Source organism: Panthera tigris, chromosome D2, assembly GCF_018350195.1.
Source record: "Panthera tigris isolate Pti1 chromosome D2, P.tigris_Pti1_mat1.1, whole genome shotgun sequence".
Classification (NCBI taxonomy): Eukaryota; Metazoa; Chordata; class Mammalia; order Carnivora; family Felidae; genus Panthera; species Panthera tigris.
In genome coordinates, this window is record NC_056670.1 from 19262476 (window position 1) to 19284400 (window position 21925).

General features: G+C 45.6%; 1 protein-coding gene and 1 long non-coding RNA gene across 3 annotated transcripts in view; one reads left to right on the forward strand and one right to left on the reverse strand.

The window, feature by feature from the left end:
* LOC122231809 overlaps positions 1-1734 on the reverse strand; it is a 49131-nt gene extending 47397 nt beyond the window's left edge. The window contains exon 1 of the long non-coding RNA XR_006209058.1: positions 1493-1734. This is a non-coding gene — a long non-coding RNA (uncharacterized LOC122231809). The remainder of the gene's footprint in view (positions 1-1492) is intronic.
* LOC122231807 (liprin-alpha-4-like) lies at positions 1665-19587 on the forward strand. Of its 2 annotated transcripts, none has more exons than XM_042960325.1 (3): positions 1665-1749; positions 3056-3150; positions 18978-19587. In XM_042960325.1, the coding sequence occupies exons 1-3, from the start codon at positions 1701-1703 to the stop codon at positions 19134-19136; spliced, it is 303 nt and encodes a 100-aa protein (XP_042816259.1). In that variant the 5' UTR covers positions 1665-1700; the 3' UTR covers positions 19137-19587. The 2 variants fall into 2 exon arrangements, 1 of the variants encoding a protein (XP_042816259.1); XR_006209056.1 differs by lacking the exon at positions 1665-1749 and adding an exon at positions 1756-2214.
* Positions 19588-21925: the final 2338 nt, after the last annotated feature.

A 21925-nucleotide genomic window follows, 5' to 3' on the forward strand; every position in this document is an offset into this window, starting at 1 on the left:
AAAACAATCCAGTCATGAATTGGGCAGAAGATATGAATAGGCACTCTTCTAAAGAAGACCTACAGATCGCCAAGAGACACCTGACAAGAGGCTCCTCATCTTGCTCTCAACACCACTACTCTTCACGGAAATACAAATCAAAACCACACAGAGATTGCACTTCCCATCAGACTGGGGGAAATGAAAAAATCAGGATACTATAGATGCTGAAGAGGATGGGGAGAAACAAGAAACCTTTTGCATTGTTGGTGGGAAAGAAAACTGGTGAAGGTTCTCTGGAAAACTGTGGAGATTCCTCACAAAATTAAAAATAAATGTACCCTATGACTCAGCAAAAGCACTGCTAGAATACAGGGGACTCAGGAGTGCTGGTGCATAAGGGACTGGCACACCAATGTTTATAGCAGCATTTTCAACAGTAGACAAATGATGGAAAGAACCTAAATAGCCTTCAACTGATGAATGGATGAAGAAATGGTCGTTTACAAACATAATTGACTAATACGTGGCAATAAAAATGAAATTTGTAGCAAAGTGGATGGAACTGGATGGTGTTCTGCCAAGTGAAATAAGACAAAGACAGATACAATATGTTTTCATTCGTATTTGGATGCTGAGAAACTTAGACCAGGGGAGAGGGGAAAGGGGGAAAAAATTTACAGAGAGGGAAGGAGTCTTACTGTAAGAGAGTCTTAAATACTGAGAAAAAGCTGAGGCTTGATGGGGGGTGGGGGAGAGGGGAAAGCGGGTGATGGTCATTGAGGAGAGGATGTGTGGGGATGAGTACTGGGTGTTGAATGGAAACCAATTTGACAATAAATTATATTGAATACAAGAAAAAGGAAAAGATGCTCAAAGTCACTCTTCATCAGAGGACTACAATTAAAATCCACACTGAGATGACCCCTCACACGGGTCAGAGTGTGCCATGTGTGGGCAGTCAGCACTGCTGCTTTGCTTGGGACACAGTGTGTCTTCCAAAAGCGACAAGGGGGGGGGGGGAACTCGCTCTTTGGGAAACATGGACAATCAGGAACAATGAGGCTCCACCGTAGCCCAGGGTGTCCCGAACCTGGCCCATCAGTAACATCGGGGCTCGTACATGCTCTGGAGCCGCTCTCGGTGGCCAAGGAAGGGGGTGAGGAATAGGCTTGGAAAGAGCACATATGTGGGTTGTGATTGCATGGAAACCCGCCCATGCATCTTTTGGGGGGGTGTTTGGCCTCTTGCCTAGTTTTTTAGACAGTTTTAACAAACGTGAGAGGAAGCTCCAGAGATGTCACACACATTCCTGCCCTCACTGCTGCAAAGTCTCTCCCAGGAGCAGGTATTCGTACAGCCCTCTGAGGCGAGGCCTTTGTTAAAACCCCAAAACTTTGCTGACGTGTGTCCACGCCCAAGGAGCACGGCTGAGATCGGGTTCTCTTCTGACGTTGTACCAGAGTGCGTCCGGGCGGGTGTTTGTTGATGAGTCTCCATCGTTGCAACTTACCACTGGATGTTCTTCCTGCCCTGAGGCAGCTGATTCTGTGTCTGCTGGCCCCACAGCCCGTTTGCCAGGCAGAGAGGTGGGCGGGAGGAGAGTGGGCTCCTGAAGGCAGTAGGAAGGCTCGCGAAGGCTCCTGAAGGCTGTAGAAGGCAAGAGAAGTGCTCCCTGAACGTCGCTCTTCTCGCTTGCTAGATAACTTCCAACTACGAGGATGTCACCTTGGGGCTCCTGCTTCTCAGAAGGCGTCCCCATCGAGGCAGGTGAGTTCTGCAGAACACCTCGACACAAGGACTCCCGCAGGCGTCACAATGCCAGCCATGAGAAGCCGGGTGGCTCAGGGCCCCCTGGTTCTACTCATGCTGGGACAGCATTTGGCCACCCTCGGGAGAAAGTACAGACTGTCCATGTGGATGCCCACAGGCTCCCATCAGTCGTGGTGGCCGCTTTCTGGCGGCGGGTTCGGTGTGTGGGACGCTCGGGGGACCGTAAGGGCCCTTCTCACTGCAAGAGGCTGCTTCTGGGAGGTTCTCCCGGTGCCTGCCTCAGCCGCTACTGTGGTGTGAGAAGTGTGCCGCCTGCCCACGCCGAGGCTGTCGCAGACCGTCCCGCCTTGTCTGTTACTTGGCCCCGCACAGGCTGCACATGTCCTGTCCCCCGAGGCGGCTTTCACGAAAAAAAGTCGACTTAGGCCCTCCAGTCCTGTGGGCCAGGCCCTAGAGAGTTTGGTGAGCTGGGGAAACCCTATAGAAATTGGGAAGTTGAGGAGAAGGGGAGAGTGCCCTTTTTCCCCTGGGTCAGTGTTTCTCAAACTCGGTGGTGTCGGGACATTTGGGCATCAGGGGATTATTGAGGGCCCCAGAGAGCCTTCGAGTGTGGGGGTTGTGTCTCTTGATCTCTACTGTGGTGAGGTTAAACCGAGAATTGAAGCGGGCGCCTGGGTGCCTCTCTGTGTTAAGGGTCCTACTCTGGCTCAGGTGATGATCTCACAGTTGATGGTTTAGAGCCCCATGTCGGGCTCTGTACTGCCAGCTGCCAACCTGGACTTGTCTCAGATTCTCTGTGGCCCTCTCCCTCTGCCCCTCCCCTTCACGTGCCCTGCGTCTCTCTCTCAAAAACAAACATTAAGGAAACCAAACCAAATCCGAGCATCTCAGATGTGATGAATTCACTTAAAGACAATAAATTAGTACTTATTAACGTACTCATACCTTTCATGGAAAAAATCCGTACATTTTCAGAACAACACTGTGTAGAAGCGTGGCATTTGCTTAGTGCAAGATCTTTATTCTTCCAGCTGCTTCTGCATTCAGTGTCTTGTGGCCAATGATGTTTAGGAAGGTGATGTGGACTCCCCCAGATGAACAGCTGGAGGCGAGTAGGGTGTGGCGGTAGCTCCTCTGGCGTCTGGATGCTCTTTCCTGACTCCGCACTCAGATGGGTGGGGCTTCCTTGCTTCTCTTGGGGGTTAGCTGCCCGCACAGAGCGGCCTAGTTGTGTGGCACGCGGTGGACGTTTGGAACATCCTAGGCCACTACTTTCAGCTGATCTTCCATATTTTTCACTCAGCGAACACATTCTTGGAACCACCACCTGGATGTGAAGAACTGGAACCTTACCGTGCTTCCTACCTCCTGCTGACTCCCACCGAACGTCCCCCAAAGGTAACCACGGTCTTGACTTTCACCGGCAATTGCTTTGGCTTGTTCTTCGCTTCATGTTGAGCTAACCCTTGAGCGCTGTGTGTGCGCAATGCACCTGCTTTCCTTGTGTGGCTCTGCTCGTCCTCCCTTGCTGTCAAAGGCCTAGTGAGTGAGCACGGAACGGTTTATTCTTTCTCCGGTGGGTGTTCCGGTTTGTGCAGAGGCTGCCTGCAGATCCACATGCATCGTATTGGGTTGCCTTGGAAGAGCAGGTCATGAATGGTGGCACGTGTGTCTTTTCCCCACGAGCAACAGAGTGAGGGAGCTCCCCGGTGGCTCATCCCTGGTATTGCCTTTTCTCTTGTGTTTGCTCTTTGCTGGGGCTCAGGTGTTGGGAGGTGTGGAGTATTCATGCTGCTCCCGTGGGACCCAGGAAGCAAGTGCTTCTAAGCCACTTGCATATTTCTTTTGTCAAATATTTGCCTTTTGCAAGCCACTTTGTGATAGTTTTGTGTGTTTTGTGTTTTGTCAAAAGAGGTCTTTCTATGAGTGTGGAATATATCTGTGAATGGCAGAATTTTTCATATTCTTGTGTATGTCTGCCTTTCATTCTCCCAGTGTTGCCTTTCGTAAGTTTCTTTTGTTTCTTTCCAGTAGTGTGACCGTTTTCACTTTTCTTGCCTTGAACCGGCTAGGGCCTCCAGTACAGTGTTGAAAGGAAGTGGTGAGAGTAGGTGTCCTTGTCTCCTTCCAGATAGTAGAGAGAAGGTTTTCATTATTTTTGTATATATTTTCTAAAGTTTGTTTATTTATTTATTTAGAGCACATGCATGGGAAGGAGACTGAGGGGGGAAAGAGAGGATTCCCAAGAAGAGTCCACACTCTCACCTGAGAGTCTGATGCAGGGCTCAAACCCATGAACCGTGAGATCATGGCCTGAGCTGAATCAAGAGCTGGAAGCTTCACCAACTATAGGCCACTCAGGAACCCAAAGAGTTCAGTATTTTACCACTACATATGACACCAGTGGCGTTACTGGTAGAGTGGTCTATCAAAATTTGAAAATTCTCTATTTTTAATTTTCTAAGATTTAAAAATCATCAATGAAATAATGACTAAATTTTCTGAGAAGTGTTTTGTGCATCTTTTGCAAAAAGAGATTTTCTTTTTAATGTTTTGGCTTAACGTAAAACAACTCTTGACCTTCTAGAATAAGCAGAACCTGTTGTCTCTTTTCATTGGATTCCATTCTCTTTTCATTGGATTCCATTTGTAACTATTGTGCTTCGGATTCTTGCATCTGTATTCGAGAGTAGTGGGTGTTCACTTGCACCCAATTTTGCTGTCTTTCCTGGGGTTTGAGGTTAAGGTCCTGCTGGCCTCCTAAAACGACGTAGGTAGGAGCACTCCTTGTGCTTTCCCAGAAGAATTTTTTTGTATGTTCTTTATTTTTGGGAAAAAGTGATAGGCAAACCTGCTGGTGTTAGGTTTTCCTTGAGAGAAGGGATTTCATGGCAGATTGCTTTTTTAAGTGGAAACAAGATTTTTCCGATTTCCCATATCTTCTATTTTCTAGATAAGGCATTTTGTTTTCGAAGAATTTGCTCAGACTTCCCAAACTTACCAAGAAAAAAGTGCAAACTGGTTTATAATATCCTTCTTATCTGCAGCATATGTTTTGATATTTACTTTAGTAATCCTTGATAGAGGTAAATCGTGCTTTGTCCCTTTCTCAGACAACCAACTTTGGCTTTTTTGATTTCTGACATCTACTCTTTGTTTTCTGTTGCATGGATTTCTGCCTTTTATTGTTCCATCTATGTGGTGATTTTTGTCCTTTCTTGTAGTTCTAGAAAGAAATCCTTCATTTGATTTTTAGCCTTTGTTCTTTTCCAGTATGTGTATTGTATTTGCTTATTGGTGTGTTGATTCATTTTAGAATGAGAGCATGAGCAGGGCAGAGGGGCAGAGGGGGAGAGAGAGAGAGAGAGAGAGAGAGAGAGACAGAGAGAGAGAGAATCTCAAGCAGGCTCCTCACTCAGTGAGGAACCTTGCTCGGGGCTCGATCTTGTGGCCATGGGATCAGGCCCTGAGCCAAAATCAATAGTTGGTTGCCGAGGGACTGAGCTATCCCTATGAGTCTCCCTTTAAGCACGCTTTTACTGATCTCACAAGTTTTGATAAGCCAAATGTTTATCTTTTATGTGAAACTATTTTCTAACTTTCATTGTGGCATTTTTTTTTTCTTAATTCATCACAATGTTTAGTAGCATAACACCTTGATATTTTGGGATACTTTCTCGTTCTCTCTGTGCGGATTTCTAGCTTAATTCCATGAAGTTATCTGTCTCAGTGTTTTGGTGTGGTTATAACAAAATACCATAGACTGGCTGCCTAATAAGCAGAAGAAGCTTCTTTCTTATAGTTGAGGAGACTGGGAAGTTCTCAAGGTCAAGGCGTCTGCAGATTCAGAGTCAGGTGAGAGTCAGCTTCCTGGTTCATCAACAGCTTGCGTCTCCATGTCCTCCTGTGGTGGCAAGGGTGACAGTGCTCTCTCAGCCGCCCATGACTGGTCATCACCGGAAGTCTCCCTGTCTTCATACCATCACTTTGGAAGTGATGAATTTTGGGGGAAATTGAACTCTTCATTGAATGCAAGCCCTAAATATGCCCTGCAGTATTTCAGTCCTTTGAGATGAGATGACTTTCCTAGTGTCCTAGCATATATGAGTTTTCATGAACTGTTCTTTGGTCACGTGAAAAAAATATTTATCGGTAAGATATGCAGTATTTCTATATTTATAGGTTAGATGAAGTTTGTTAATGACAGAATTCAGATTTTAGTAACAACTTTAAATCAAGTAAGTAATAGACGAGAATGAGTTTAATACTACTAACATATCACAGTGTTTAGCTACTGTGAGAAAAAACTAATGAAAGATTTTGCATTCTCTTTTATGTTTTCTTTAAAATGTGGTGTGCATTTTATACTTTCTATACATCGCAGTTTGGAGGAGCCTCATTTCAAGTACTTATAATAAAGTACGTGACTGCATTTTGGACAGCCCCGTCCCACTCCCTTGATTTTCCTGTTGTTGTCAGTTCTGTCCGATACTGAGAGATGTTATTTCGAGTCTCCCATCGTGCTTATGGATGTGGCCCTTTTCTATATTTGTCAATTTTTCTGCAGTTTGACATTGCGTTATCAGTTATATGCAAATTAGTCTTGTTTTCTTGGAAGATGGAATTTTAATCGCAAATTGTTCCTCTTTTTCTCTAGTAGAGCTTTTTGCTATAGAGGTTATTTTATTGGAGGGTCCCAGTGGCCACATCAGTTTTCTGTTTGGTAGGATTTGCCTGGCGATCTTTTACTTCCACCTGTCAGTGATCATTCGTTTTAAGGTGTAACTTTGTGACCAGTGAATGCTTAGTTTCCTTTTAATGAATTTGATAGTCAATCTTTTGCTTGGAGTATTTGAGTACGTGTGACTGATATGTTGGTTTACACCTACCATATTACTAGTTTCTTCCTGGTCCCACCTGTTATTTGTTCTTTTGGCCTCTGACCTTCCATTAGAAATATAAGGGATTTTTATCAACTGATGAATGGATAAAGAAATTGTGGTTTATATACACACGTGGAATACTACGTGGCAATCAGAAAAAATGAAATATGGCCTTTTGTAGCAACGTGGATGGAACTGGAGAGTGTTATGCTAAGTGAAATAAGCCATACAGAGAAAGACAGATACCATATGGTTTCACTCTTATGTGGATCCTGAGAAACGTAACAGAAGCCCATGGTGGAGGGAAAGGAAAAAAAAAAAAAAAAGGTTAGAGTGGGGGAGAAAGACAAAGCATAAGAGACTGTTAAAAAATGAGAACAGAGGGTTGATGGGGGGTGGGAGGGAAGGGAGGGTGGGTGATGGGTATTGAGGAGGGCACCTTTTGGGATGAGCACGGGGTGTTGTATGGAAATCAATTTGACCATAAATTTCATATATTAAAAAAAAGAAATATGAGGGATTTTTGAAATGTACACGTATCTGGTAGGTAATTGGAATATATTTCTAGAGGCTGGTGCATTTTAAACTGACCCCCGCCTGATTCAGGACTTGGACTGCTTCCTTGACACTGCCGTCTCATTTTTCTTTTCTTTTTTTTTTTAATATTTATTGGTTTTTTGAGAGAGACATAAAAAAGTGGGGGAGGGGCTAGAGAAATGGAGACACAGAATCTGAAGCAGGTTCCAGGCTCTGAACCATCAGCACAGAACCTGACACGGGGTTCCAACTCACAAACCGTGAGATCGTGACCTGAGCCAAAGTCGGACATTCAACTGACTGAGTTAACCAGGTGCCCCTGCTGTTTCCTTTGACATTTGAACCACGGTGAACACTTTCACCTTTTTTTCGGTAAAATTTTAAAGTTTTAGATAGATTTTGGCGTAGTTGTCATTGTTTTGTGTCTTTAATGATTGTTAAGATTTGTTCTCATAGCCTTTCTGTTGGGACGCTGTTCTGGAAGCCTTGATTTTTCCTATATCTGTCAGAGACTAGGTTTCTTTTCTTTAACGACGTGTTTTAATATTGTTTTTAGTTCGTTTGTGTAGTTGATTCCTAATCTTAGTTTTTTGTTTGTTTTTTCTCTTTTTGCTTTTGTTTTGCCTGGAAAATATCTTTACCTTGTCTTCACTTTGAAGGTTTTTATTAGGTAAAGACTTCCAGGTTGGTGGTTATTTTCATTCAACAATTTCTAGATGACAATCCATCATCTGACTTCATTTGCTTTCTGGAAACATGAGCTGGTAGTCTTGTCCCATGGAAGGCGGTATCTTTTACCTCTCATGACTGTTAACATCTTTTTGCCTCAGGCATTCTTTGTGGAGTCATTGTCATGGTTCTTTTATGAGTTTTGGAAAGTTTTGATTCTTTGTAGGATCTGGTAACCCCCATTCTGTGTTTCCTCTACTTTGAAGGTTCTCATTGGACCCTTCAACCATATTTTGTGTGTCTTTTGGGTTTCTCTATTGATTTTTTCTCTGTGTATGGTCTAGATAAATTTTTACATACTTATCTTCCAGTTCACTGTGGCTCTCTTCACTTGTGTTTAGTCTGATATTAAGCCCACATAGTTCTTAATCTTACTAAAAAAATTTTTTTTTACTCTTATTTATGTTGGAAAGACAGAATTTGAGCAAGGGAAGAACAGAGAGCTAGACACAGATACCGAAGCAAGTTCTAGGCTCTGAGCACTCAGCACAGAGTCCCACGCGGGGCTCAAACTCCCAAATCACGAGATCACGACCTGACCTGAAGTCAGATGCTTAACCAAATGAGCCATCCAGGCGCCTAGAGTTCTTAGTTTTAGCTCTGATAATTTTTAGGTTTAGAATCTGTTTTGATTCTCTGAAAATTTCCCATTTGTCAAGTAGGCTTGTTGGACAGTTGACCTTTGCATCCCGTATTTCCAGTCGGTGTGTCTCCCTTTGGTCTCTTTCTGTTCTTTCTTCTTTTCGTCTATATGATGTAAAACCTTGTTTTTTAAAATGTTTATTTATTTATTTTTCAGAAAGAGAGTGAGAGTACGCGTCGGGGTAGAGGATGGGAGGGGAGCGTAGAGACTCTTGAGAGGCTCCATTCTATCAGTAGAGAGACCAACACAGGGCTCACACTCACAAACCTGGGTCGAAACCAAATTTTGGTCACCTAAACGAGTAACCTGAGCTAGGCTCGTGCCTTTCCCTGTTTTTTTTTTTTTTTTCTTTTTTATTAAAATATATTTTTTTAATATTATTTATTTTGAGAGAGAGGTAGAGACAAATCTTGAGCATGGGAGATGGAGACAAACAGGGAGACACAGAATCCAAAGCAGGCTCCATGCTTTTCAATGTCAGCACAGAGTCCGACACGGGAATCAAATCATAAAACCGTGAAATCATGACCCGAACCAAAGTGGGATGATTAACCGACTGAGCCACCCAGGCATCCCTTTTCTTTTTTCTTTTCTTTCTTTTGTTTCTTTTTTTCATTTCTTTTCATTTATTCTTTTTCTTTTCTTAATTTCTTTTTTAAATTTTGTGTTGGACATTATGGAGAAGCATAGAGGCTCTTCGTGTGCTTGCTTTTCTTCAGCCTTTCATCCCACACACACTGAGTGTGATGGTTATTGAGCTCAGTCAGGCCTGAATGACTTGTCACCGGTCCTCTGTCTTTGTAAGGTTCAGTGTGAGCGGGGCTCAAAATGTTCACCACCCCCGTGTAGTCCTCCAGGATGTCCATCTCGAGGCCTGGAGTGTCTTCCAGGACCCCTCTTTGGGGCTTGGTCCAAAAGCCCAGGTATTTTCTCCGCAGCACAATGAGATTATTGAAGGCTCAGCTTCTCAGGCAGTGTTTGCCGAGTGCCGGGGTAATTTTCTGTACCTCCCTGTGCTGTACAGTGTTGGTTATCAGTGATTTTCTGCTTGTCTGTTTTGTTTCCTTTCCTGCTCATTGGTATATTGCCTCAAATCCCTGAAGAAATTCAGAATCCTCACATGTCTTGAGGGAGAGAGAGGACTCTGAACATTAGTGTTGGCTCAGCGGGCTTCCCTTTTGTTGGGGTCTCATTCCTTCCAGTTGTGACTACCTCAGTGTCTCCTTGATGCCTTCCAACATGCTTCAGATTGAAATCATCTTTCCCAGTTCATGATAGGTTGACTGACAGAATATTCACAAGTATAAGAGCAGGCGGGGAAGAAAGAGAAGTCATAGTAAACATTTTGCTCAACAGCATTTGTTGCAGGAGAAAACGAAACCCTGTAATCCTTGCCTAGTACCCGTCGTTCTAAAATGGTCAGTTTGCTCATCCTCAGCCAGCGTCCATTGAGTGGTGATGTTGTGTCTCAGGCCCCCCCACCCCACCGCCGCTGCCTTCCTCCCCTTTCATGTGCTTGCCCAGGGCAAGCATTGCAGTGACGGGCTGGATGTGGCAAAGCAGGACGAGGAGGTGGATGGGGTGACACTTATTCTGTGAGTGTTTGATCAGTTTTGGCTTTTTAAAAATTTTTTTGGTAATATTTATTTACTTTTGAGAGAGAGGAAGTACGGACAAAAGGGCAGAGGAAGGGAGACCCAGAAACTGAAGCAGAATCGGGATGAATTGCCCCTCAACTGTACAGTGCAACCCCGACAACAAGGGTTTCTGGGTTGGTGCACCTGCATCATCTGCACAGACACAACTAGGCACCCTTGTTGAGCCCCTTTATGACCCTGCACCATTGTGGTAGTTGGGATCTGGCATCTGTGTTCCTCGGAGTCGAAGGTGGAGGCACATCTGAGTTTATCTGAGAGAATGATGCAGTTAGGAGGAATTGCTTACTTGCGCACTGCCGTTCAGGAAAGGCTTTTTCTGGAGAGGTCCATCAGCATCTGAGTCTAACAGAACATTCTCCAAGCAGTCTCTGGGGCCAAAAGCCAGAATCAAGGAGAAACGTGGCTTTGTTTTAAGCTATGGAAGGGGAAGTGGAGTCAAGTGAGGCACCAGGCCGCTGGTGTTGGGCAGAAACTTCCCCGTAAGGAATTTGGTATTCAGAGAAGGGCCTTGGGTCATTGTGTCCTCAGGGGAAAGGACTGACATGATGTTAAAATTTTTGAAAGCTGGTGCTGTTACTGTGTGGATAGTGTGTTGGGGGGGTGACACGACTGGAAGCAGGGTAGGCGCCATTGGGTAGTGTGGCTCCTATTGTGTGGGTTGAGCTATAAGATTCGTGCTTTAGGCAACAGGTACAACCGCCTCATATCACCCATCACATAAAGCACAGGACAGTTTGTGTCTTTATACCCTACACAGAACTACGTAATATTGAAAAGCAATGTGTGTAATAGTTACCTGGGTGAGTACAAGGCGTACACTAAAGTGTTCACCTGTTTATTGAGTGCATGGCAGGTACTGTTCTAGGTGCTGAACACTATGTGCTGCAGGTACCTCACCCAAAGACGTATGTGGTTATACGGAGAGCAATAGAAGGGCATGGGAGTGTGTGGTTTGGTGGAATAGGGGGGACGTGTGCACAGTGCTGCTGCAGGATGGCTGATTTTGTCACGAGTCTGAGTCACTCAGAATCGGGGAGGAGATTCTTCTTGGGAGGTTCGGCTGCCCTGAATTCTTCTTCATCCACTCCCCTCTGTCTCTTGGACACCTTTCCGACCGCCTCATAGTGAAGCTCCATCTGGGTGGGTTGTCGGCTCTTTGAGTTCCACATGGGCCACAAATCTGCAAACATCTCTGCCTCCTCTTGTGAACGTAGCAGCTTGCTACCTGGTCCGGTGGTCAGAAGCCAGGGAGATGGCTTTGCCTCTTTCCTGCTCTTCCCTCTCCCTGCTGGTCCCTGGGTACTCTGTCATGGAGCTTGCATGTCTCAGAGGCCATGTGTGAGGTCCCTGGAGATCTGTACCCTGTCTTCACTTGGGTGGACTCGTGGAGGGACCGAGTCCTGCAGTCCTCCCTGCACCTGCCCCACTCGCCTCTCAGCAGCTTGGCTGTGTTGGGAGCGCCTCCCGCTGTGCAGAGATGCCGACATCCTGCCCCATCCGTGTACAATACGCCACGATCTCTGAGAAGACGGCCTTCCTTCCTGTTGGCCCTTTGTGCTGGCTTTTGCTGAGCAACTTAGTAACTAACTCTTTTGGGGAAACAGGTTTGCTTTGTGTACAAGGAACCTCCAAATTACTCCTATTCTGTTCCTGGGTGGCTCAGTCGGTTAAACAGCCAACTTCAGCTCGGGTCATGAACTTTGTGTTGGCGAGGTAACCCCCGAGTCTGGCTCTGTGCTAACAACACAGAGCCTGGAGTCTGCTTTGAATTCCTTGTCTCCTTCTCACTCCGCCCCTCCCTTGCTGCTCTTTGTCTCTGTCTCTAAGAAATAAAGAATAACATTTAAAAAATTAAAATAAAAAAATTCTATTTTACTTTTTTCTGTTGACGATGGTAGTGCTTTCTCCATTTTTCCCCACGGATGACTACAACTGATCCTAGAAAAACTTGGTTCTCGGTTTTAAATCCTGCCCACAATTGAAAATCCATGTATAACTTCCTCACCAGAAATCTTAAGTGTTCAAACTCTCCTGTTGTCCAGAAACCTTAGTAGAAACACAAAAATTTCATTAACATTTGTATGTTTTATGTCATATATACCATATTCTCCGAGTCGAGGAAGCTATGGAAACAGTTACATAGAAAACAGGTTCACAGCTCTGTGCTGTATTCATACCTAAGTTTTTTCTCCGTTTTGTTTCTAGGATAAATTTTCTACCAGAACTCGCATCAGTGTTGGCTTAGGTTACACACTAAGCTGTTTTTAAGTGTATCTCCAGAACTAGTCATCAGAAATGGAGGAATTAGAAAGATTCCTGTATATTTACATTGTTACATGCGTAACCATGCATTAACATTGAAGAGTGACTACTTCATGATTGCTTAATGTAATCAGTACGCTTGCTACCTCATGGCCTAGGAGATACAGGGGTGAATGAATTGTTATAAGGCTTTTCTAGCCTGCATTTTACAGCCATATTCCTAATAGAGTCCGAACACATTGTTGCATTACAAAAAAGGCCTGTGAGAGTAGGCTGAGAGGCATTTTCTCCAGGCAGGTACAGAGACAGGCAGGCTACAAGGTAATGTCATTTTTTGAAAGACTACTTATGGAAAACACATTATTCGTTTTATATCAGATCTTATGTCCCTTATGTCCGTGTGTGGGTAGGTTGTCCAAGTGCACAAAAGTCTCACACACGATGTTCCTGCTGAAAAACCCTTAGGTGGTAGTGACACACGTGCGTCTCGGGTGGACTGGCTGCATGCTCCCTCGATTTTCACGCACAGACGTGTGCATGGCAGGTGAAGAGATTCACTGAGCTCCTTGGTAAGGATTTGCTGTCTGGAAAGTGAGGGTGGGTCTCACAAATGTCCTGATGTGCAGACCTGCATGGGGTGGGGAGGACCCGCTGGATGGGGCAATTTTGGGTCTCGGGGCCTGGCTGTATGTGGTGGATGCGGGCAATGTCTTTGCAACTTTTCAGGAGGGCCTTCCTGGCTCAAGTCTCCATAGACGGCTGGCTGGCTTTAGTCCCAGCGCCCTTGTCATGGAATGGTCCATGTGGGAGAGTAGCTGAGACTCTGCCGGATCACATCTGGTGGCAGCAGGCTTTCCAGCGATGGCACTTCCATTCAGCTTTCCTCGACCTCTGGGTTTTTCACCAGATCTCCTCTCTGTGCTGTCTTCTGTGACATCCTCTGGGTTTTTCTCTGCACTCGACCTTCTTTAGGATACACATTTTGAATCTCTGCATCCCCCAAACCTTTTTCGTATTTTTTTTTTTTTTTACCATAATCAGAGTCTCATTCTTGAGTTTCCAGATAGGCTGTGACATAGGTCCTGTGACCACGTCATTTGGACAGTTTTCTGTAGCAGGGATTTCTTTATTGTGTTGGCCTTGACGGAGTTTATAAAAACATCCCTCGGAATCTTCCTTTCATATATTTCATCTGAGGTTGTTCTCTTTGGTAGCAATGACCGTCCTTCTTGTAAATGGCATTTGTCATGAGCTTCACATGTCCTCGTGGCCCCTTCTCCGCTGGTGTACTTAGACTTGCTGCCCTCCAGAGCGAGTGAGCTGCCAAGACACGTTTGATGGTGACCCGTGGGGTTCTGGGTGGCCAGGACATTGTCCAGTGTCAGTGGAAATTTAAAGGACAGTCCCTTGCTTTCAGCGTACTTCCTGAGTTGAGGGACAGAGCCGGGATGGAACTGGTCCAGGGAAAGGGCTCTGGTTGTGCAGCCAGACCACTGGCCACTGGCACTTGTTGCCTTCAGGACCCTGGGGTGAGCTTCCTACACAGGGCCAGTCGCCCTGATCATACCCAGCCTGTGTCCGCTCAGACGGTAGCTGCTTCACCCCTTCCTACCCAACATCATTGTGCTCACTTGTCTTTTTCGTGAATAAATGTCCTTTGTGGCAATTTCCCCCCGACAGGGCACCTCCTTCTGCATGAAAAACCTGTGCAGGCAGCCATGGTCTCCTCAACTGATTTTCTTGGGTTTTTCACTGTTTGTGTTGGAGTGGTTGACATGTGGTGGATTGTAGTTCCTTCTTCTCTGCAATCACCTCTTGGGCGTCTGGGAAACCGTGTACTTCCTCTTCGTGGTAGAAGCTGCTCTTCCTATCCGTCTTGACCATTCTAAAAGCCAAACCCCTTTCTAAAATCACCAAGCTATCCTGTGCCTGCATTGAAATATTCCAGTTTTTGGTCATTCCCTTCCTTCTGCCTTAACTTGTGATGTCAGGACTTGTCTTTCCGTTTGAGTCGAGATTGCACGTGTGCCCGTCTCATAACATTAGTACCCCCATAGAGATGCCACATCTTCAACATGAGACAAAAAGATGTCTCACAAAAAGCCCCAGGTTTTTCAGGTGCTGGGATAGCCGCAGCGAGAGCTTCGAGAATTTCCCTTTCTTTCACGCTGGCCGGCTGGCAGCTGCAGCTGTGGGCCTCAGTACATGTCAGGCCATTCAGCCTTTTCTTGTCATAACATGATTCTTCTCTGCATCTCGGGAGCACGTCCAGCATCCTTACGGACACATCAGACGGGTCCCAGGGTGTAATCCATGGTTCATGGTATTACGCTTAACACGGTGACAATTACCCAGGAACCATGAGATATCACGTTTCCTGTGGTGCTTGATTTACTGGAGAAATGAAGGGCTTACCAAGAGCTGATTAGCAGATTCGTGCAACACTTGACGTGACCTCAATAGCAACAGGAGGTGGTGCACACTTTCCCCAGAGGACAGCGTCTGCTACAGCTCATTTTATGCGATTAGGACTTAATCCTGAATTTCCACTTTTGTTTGCCTTTCTCTTGACTGCAAATGGCATCTTGTGGGTATTGTCTGTTTCAATGCACAAGTTTTGGTAAGTTTTATCTTGTTAGTTTTTTATATGTTTTCGGGTATGAAATGCTATAATAGCCTAGTATCTGCGTATATTTCATGGATTCAGACCTCCCTTTTAGTTACTGTTTTTTGATATTTCGAAGCTGCTCAGCTCATCTGCCAGCCTTTCCAAGTGTCACACATCTCCAGAAAAGTTTCCAATGAATTTATTGGAACAATATCTCCACATGGAAATGGGTTTGCACAGTTCTACATCAAGGGTCAGAAAGGCTTCTGTGGGTTCACCTTGTCAAGTCAGATTTCAAGGAACGTGTTCAGTTCTGTGGCAAAATTCCCATTGATTTGTAAAGGGTTAATTTATGAAGGACCTTGAAGAATGTCACCTGTTTATACACAGATTTTCTAGAATTGCCGAAGTCAACCACTCTTTATTTGGAATTTCAGTTAAGTGAAACTTTATTCCATTTGTCCTATAGCGAAAAAAACCTCTGGGGCGCCTGGGTGGCTCAGGAAGTTAAGCGTCTGACTCTTGGTTTCAGCTCAGTTCATGATGTCATGGCTCACGGATTGAGCCTTGCATCAGTCTCTGCGCTCGATTGACTGGAGAGTGTGCGTACACCTCCTTGGAGCCCACATGTATGCCATGTCCTGGGTGGGCGCACAGTATTGACGGAAGAAAAACCCCACGCGGTGTTGTAGGCCCTGGCATCTCTCAGAAATCCTTCTGCCAGAAAGTTTCCTGCTTGACTAAGGAAATAAGTCTTAAACTCTTCCTTTCGTCGAGTCGTACTATCATTTTTGAAGAGTCCATTCTGTATGGTTGACTTTGAGCCAGTTATTCAGGCTGTCAGCAGCTTTTGAGTCCCGGTGCCTTTCCCCATTGCCGCTCCACAAACCTGCTTGCCAGACGAGGCCAGAGGCTGGGAGTGGGCAACAGCAGATTTCCTCTGTCATAGACCTGCAAGGCACCTGAAAATATCTCTGTCCCATTGAGTCTCAGTTCCTACAAAAATCCCTGGAACTCCTGTGATTGGTGAGGAAGGGACTTATGTGTGTGTGCTACTTGAAGGTTGTGGGTGATTGGAGTAGGGTGAGTGGACTCTGGAGAACCACGGAAGCCAGGTGCGCTCTGGCTAACGACCCCCTCTGTTTCTCCACTTTTATCCCGTTTCCAACCCCAGGAGTTTGCAGGACTCACTGATGAGCTCACCATCTGCAAGGAGGAGCTCTTACAGAGAGAGGAAACCACAGAAATGAAGGCAGAGAGAAATAAGACCAGGGTCAGTAGGCGCCGTGCCAGTGTATTTACACACAGGACACCATTCTCTCCCTTGGTCCACATGTCCCAGTGGAGTTGGATGGGACCCATTTTTCTCAGACCTTGTTTGATCTGTGAGGAAAAGTAAGGCTATTTTAACACAATTGCTTGGGCAGCTCCCTACCTCGGAATTGAATTTAAAGGATTCAGACTTGGTTTTGCATTTGGTGAACTTAAGGCCCGGAATTGAAAGTGTTCTTGAAACACGGATTCTTTTTGCCTCTCCCGCTAGCTGCTGCTAGAACATTTGGAGTTCCTTGTCTCCAGGCACGAGAGATCTCTCCGGATGACGGTGGTGAGGCAACAGGCGAAGTCTCAGGCTGGCCTGTCCAGTTAGCCGGAGATGCTCATGGCCCTGAATTCTATGTTCAGGAGCCACAAAACGGAGGAAGAAACGGTGTGACTAGCCACAGCGGTTCTTGACTTGTGCACATGATGTGTGTGATCAGGCACACATTGCGTGTTTGTGTAACTGGAGTTTCCTTTTAAGCTTCTTGAATTCTTGTCAGACCTCTATGGTTAAAAAACAGCGGTTGGTGGAAATGTTGTGCATATCGATTGGCTGGTACAAATTTCATAGTGTACTTTTTTCCGGGGAAGTTTTCTCTCCAATGTAAAATTGAAAGCTGTTAACAAGCAACTGTGTGAAAAAAAGCAAGCGAGAAAGAGCTTACCAGTATTCCCTCATGTTATATGAGGCGAAGGGGACCTTAGGGTAACTCTACAGTAAAGACTAACGAAAGTCTTCTGAGAACAAACTCAATCCCTTTGTTTCCAAGTGAGGAGCAGTTACATGTGGCACAAAGGGGTATAGTTTCGTTGAAGATATAAGGGCCACATTCAGAGTTCAGCTCCAGATGTCATCACAGGATTTGATTGGAGGGGTTTCTTTTTTTCCCTTGTTTTTTAAACAAGACTAGCGGTGGGGCCCGTCCCTTGTTTCCCTTTCTGGCTTTCAAAGGTGAAGAGCTAGAGGAAAGAGCGCCTGGCTCTCCTCTCCAGTCTCGTGGTCAAGCTGGAAGAGAACCTAGACACCTCAGGGAAGGACCTCTTCATTTCTGAAGAAAAGAACACCAAGTTGCAGCGAGATGTCCGTGAAGTCGGTGGCATTTGAAATGGCCACGCCGTCATCGAGCTAAACGTGGGGTGTTTTGTTCGGCCTTTGCCCAGTGTGTCCTTCATTTCCCACGGGTTTGAACTTGTGGAGTTTGATAGAAGTAGCAGCAGAACGGAACGTTACTCCGGGGCTTGGGCGGGCCGTCTCTCCATCTGCGTGGTTGAATCTGTCCTCCCTGGGCTCTCCCCTGCTGAGGCCTGGGGGGGCAGGTGGCGGAGTGCCATCGGGTGTGGAGTGTGGGCCATCTGAGCTTGGCCCATGCCGTGCTCTCGGTCCGTGTTGGGAACACACTCGGCACGTAGGAACCAGCGTGTTGGTCTCAACTCGCTTACGGGGGCACGACCGTGAGAGGGCGGCTCTGCCGAGGGGCCGTCACGGCTGCCTCTGCCGCCCTGCCCTCCTCCCAGGGGTTCCGTGCTCCTGGTCGTGGCGGTCAGAGTGAGCGAGGGGCAGCCCGCTGGTCCTGGTGTAAGGTCATGGAGGAGTGCGGCCGCTTCTGCACGTGTGGTCGTCGATGGGAATCTGATCATTGTCACAGAAACTAGTAAGGGTAGGATGGTTTCCCCGTGCCTCCTCCTGTCACTGTGAGCTGCCCTTTGTGGACAGTCCCCGCAGCCCAGCAATGCCAACTCAGGAAGACCGTCTCAGACCCTCGTGTATGTACACATGCAGTCTGTTTAGTACCTTAGTGTAGGTGAGGTCATGTAAGAATTTAAAACAAAAGTATTTGCAGAAATTATATAACCCTTTCAGTGGAGTTGTTTGGCCAAGATGGGTGGAAACCCCGCAGCTGAGTTCAATATGCGGAGAATTCAATCATTTCTTAAGACTCATCACTTTCACTCTTGAGACTGCTGACATAAATTGCCTAGTAAACAGAAGGCTGGAAGAGGAATCTTTCGGGTGGTGGACAAGAAAAGCAGGGCAGAATGTTCTTGTTCCATTTGCAGTGTCAGATACCATGTGATACAGTTTTGTTACAGGCTAAGCTACAGATGACTACCAATTATATGAAAGGTTGAGTTTGGTTTCCATTTGTTAACACCACTGCTTCAACTTTGTGGTAATTGGGTGAGATTTCATCCACCCTTTTCCCGGAAAAATGATGGTTGTCTTCTGGTGTGTGCCTCCGGATGGAAGGCCCTGTACTGTGGAAACCTCACTTGTGTCCGGAGGCAACGAGGGAGGAGATTTTATGTCCGGGAGATTATATTATTCGTTTGTCTTTGAACACATCGGAAAGAATAAGCCTGGTTAACTGAGTGGTCAAAATCCCAAGCAGCTTCCGCATTGTCTGCGCTGAGCCTTACACGGGGCCCCAACTCACAAAGCGTCACCGGCTGAGCCACCCAGGTGCCCCGAGGATGCTACTTTTCTCTTTGGAAATTAGGATTTCACCCTGTTTTTCTGTCTGGAGTATATTAATGTGTCGTACACTAATTCTTTCCCTGTCTTTCCTCTGAAATACCTGCTGTAGGCCATGGCCCAGAAGGAAGACATGCAACAGAGGATCACTACCTTTGAGAAGCACTGTCTCAGGGCACAGCATGAAGCCACTTGCCTGCACGACCTCAAGGATAAACTTGAAAACGAGATCGCAAAGAAACGCTCTCTGCATCATCGTTGGTTGCATTGAACTTCATTCCTCTTTTGTTAATTACAAATGAAGTTAAGGACCTAGTCTCAGTGTAAAATTTTCAGGATGTTAAAATCTTGTGTTGAAAAACGGGGTTACTTCAACGTCATGGGAATCTTTCAGATGTTATGTAAGCATGTTATGTTGCTACCCTCATTGATTCCTTCTTATGTGTTAACTGCACGTTACACTTTTGCTTGTTAGCACTCTTTCCAAAAGAGCGGTGAGGGGCCAGGAATTTGTAGGCAGCCGACCGTTTTGGTTAGTACTTGAGATCGGGGAGAATATCAGGTGCAGAAGCATAGTCTGGCTTGAGGATGCAAGACCCTGTCTTTTGGGAAGCCGCACGTCTCTTCCTTGGTTGTCTCAAGTCATCCGGCAGTAAAAAGGAAAACCTCATCCAGCTTCTTGGAAACAAAGTTTGCCTGGTGTGTTTATAAAATGTGTCAGTAGACACAAAATGACAATAAAAGTGAAATATTAGGAAGCCATTAAAATGACATTCAGGAATGCTGTTTGAGAGCACGTAAGGTGTTCCAAATCATGACTGGAAAAGGCAGATCGTGAAATACGATGTATACAGCAAGTAATTTATTTATTTGAGGGTTTTAAGGCATGATATCCGGTGAGTATACACACGCAAAGCTAAACTCAAACAGAAGGAAGAATTTTGTGGGATTAAATGTTAACCTTGCAAGAACCTCACCTTATACATAATTTTTAAAAGGACTTTAGATATTTTTAATGTTTATTTATTTTTGAGAGAGGGAGCGACCGAGCGAGAGCATGATCAGGGGAGGCCAGAGAAGGAGGGAGGGACACACAGAATCCAAAACGTACTCGAGGTTCTGAGCTGTCAACACAGAGCCCGAGGCGGGGCTTGAACCCATGAGCTATGAGATTATAACCTAGGCCGAAGGTGAAACCTTAACTGACTGAGCCACCTCGGAGTCCCTAAAAGTCCTTTAACAAAAAAATCTCTTGTCTAAATTTTCCAGGTTGAATTATTTTTCAAGAGTGAGAGTGTTTTTGTAGAATAACCATACACTTGCAAAAATAACTCCTCTGGCATCAGGCATGCTCTCCGAACCTCTGTGCTGGCCGTTGTGCCCACCTCAGAATGCCCTATGTAGTGAGCCCTAAGACAAGAGTCTATAATTATGTAAGACCGGACCTTTCTCTCGTTAACTTGTCAGGAAGAACGAGAAAGCTCCTCCAGAAGATGGGTTTTCTTTAATTTGTGGGAATTTTGTCTTTCAAAAGACTTCTCTGAAGATACTGAAGCAGAGCAAATACTTTGGCAAGACAAGTTTTGCACAGTGAAATGAGGCCCAAGGCCATGGGTGACTCCTTGTAGAAAGGAAATGTTTATTCTGAAACACCTACCAAAAACATTGGCTTCGGTCAGAACTTACAATAGATCTTTGCATTGAGAATTTGTTTCACTTTATTCAAAATGGGACCATTGCCCTGTTCTCTACCTACCCTTTTCAGGAAAGCCTGAGCTACCTACCCCCTGAGACAGGGTTCGTGCGTGTAAAGTTCATTCACTGAGAAGGTTGGGGCACAATACGCCAAGACTAAAATACCAGAGCCTGAACCTGAAGATTGGCCAGGAGCAAGAGCCTACCTGTGAGTCACAAGGGCCTTTATATCCACAGATGGGAATGGCTTGAAACGTGGCCAGAGCTTGACACTTTGCTGACCATATTGACGTTGGGGTGCATGACGTTGCTCACGGAACTCCCTGGTATAGTTAGTGGGTGTTCCATTTCTCCTCATGCCAACAAGTCTTTTTCACTCCTTGGAACCCAGACTTGCCCAGGGAGTTGTGCTAGTAACAGCTCCAGCTTCTTTCTGTTCTCATCTTAGATGAAGAGCCTTAGCCCTCAGTGTATCTTTCAGTTTCCTTTCACTTATCCTCACTGTGTGTTCATTGGGAGACATTCTGTGCTGGAGTCGGGCAACCTTTGTCTCCAGTTTTATTGGTGGAGTCTTGCCATGTTCCCATCAATTTGGAATCGCTTGAGGAACTGGTGTTCTGGTGTCTTCCAGATATACCTTGGGAAAAGGAGGTACTGGGGACATGAATGTGTGTGAAGCATAAGAGGCTTGCCTGTGGGAATGGGCAGGTGATATTGGGAGACAGTTGGTCTCACTGCTGTGGCAAAACTGATAGAGATGGGGCATTTAAGGCCACATTCAGAAGTAAAGAAAAAAATCACATAGGGCTGAAAAAAAATTATTCTTTTTTTCATAGTTTATTGATAAATTGGCTTCTTAAAACACCCAGTACTTATTCCAACTGCCCTTTTCAATGGCCATCACCCATTTTCTCTCCCCCCACCACCCATTAACACTCCATTTGTTGTCTCTATTTAAGAGTCTCTTATGGTTTGCCTCCAACCCTCTCTGTAACTCTTTGTCCCCTTCCCTTCCCCCACATTCTTCTCTTAAGCTTCTCAAGAAGCACATGTGAGTGAAAACATATACCTATCCTTCTCTGACAGACTTATGTCGCTCAGCATACAACCTTCCCGTTCCATCTACATTGCTGCCAATGACTTGATTTCATTCTTCCTCATTACAGATAGGGCAGATTAACTCCCAGTGAGCACACATGAAGGTTGTTTTCAACCCTCCGAACAACTAATTTCCGATATCAATGAAAACATGTCCTCCTCAAAAAGTGGGGTGTTGAAGTCTCTTGTTGTGCGGGGACTATTACTGAGTTCTTTGCCCTGCCATAGACTGCTTTAAAATGCTGCCTTCGGAGACTCTCAGGGATC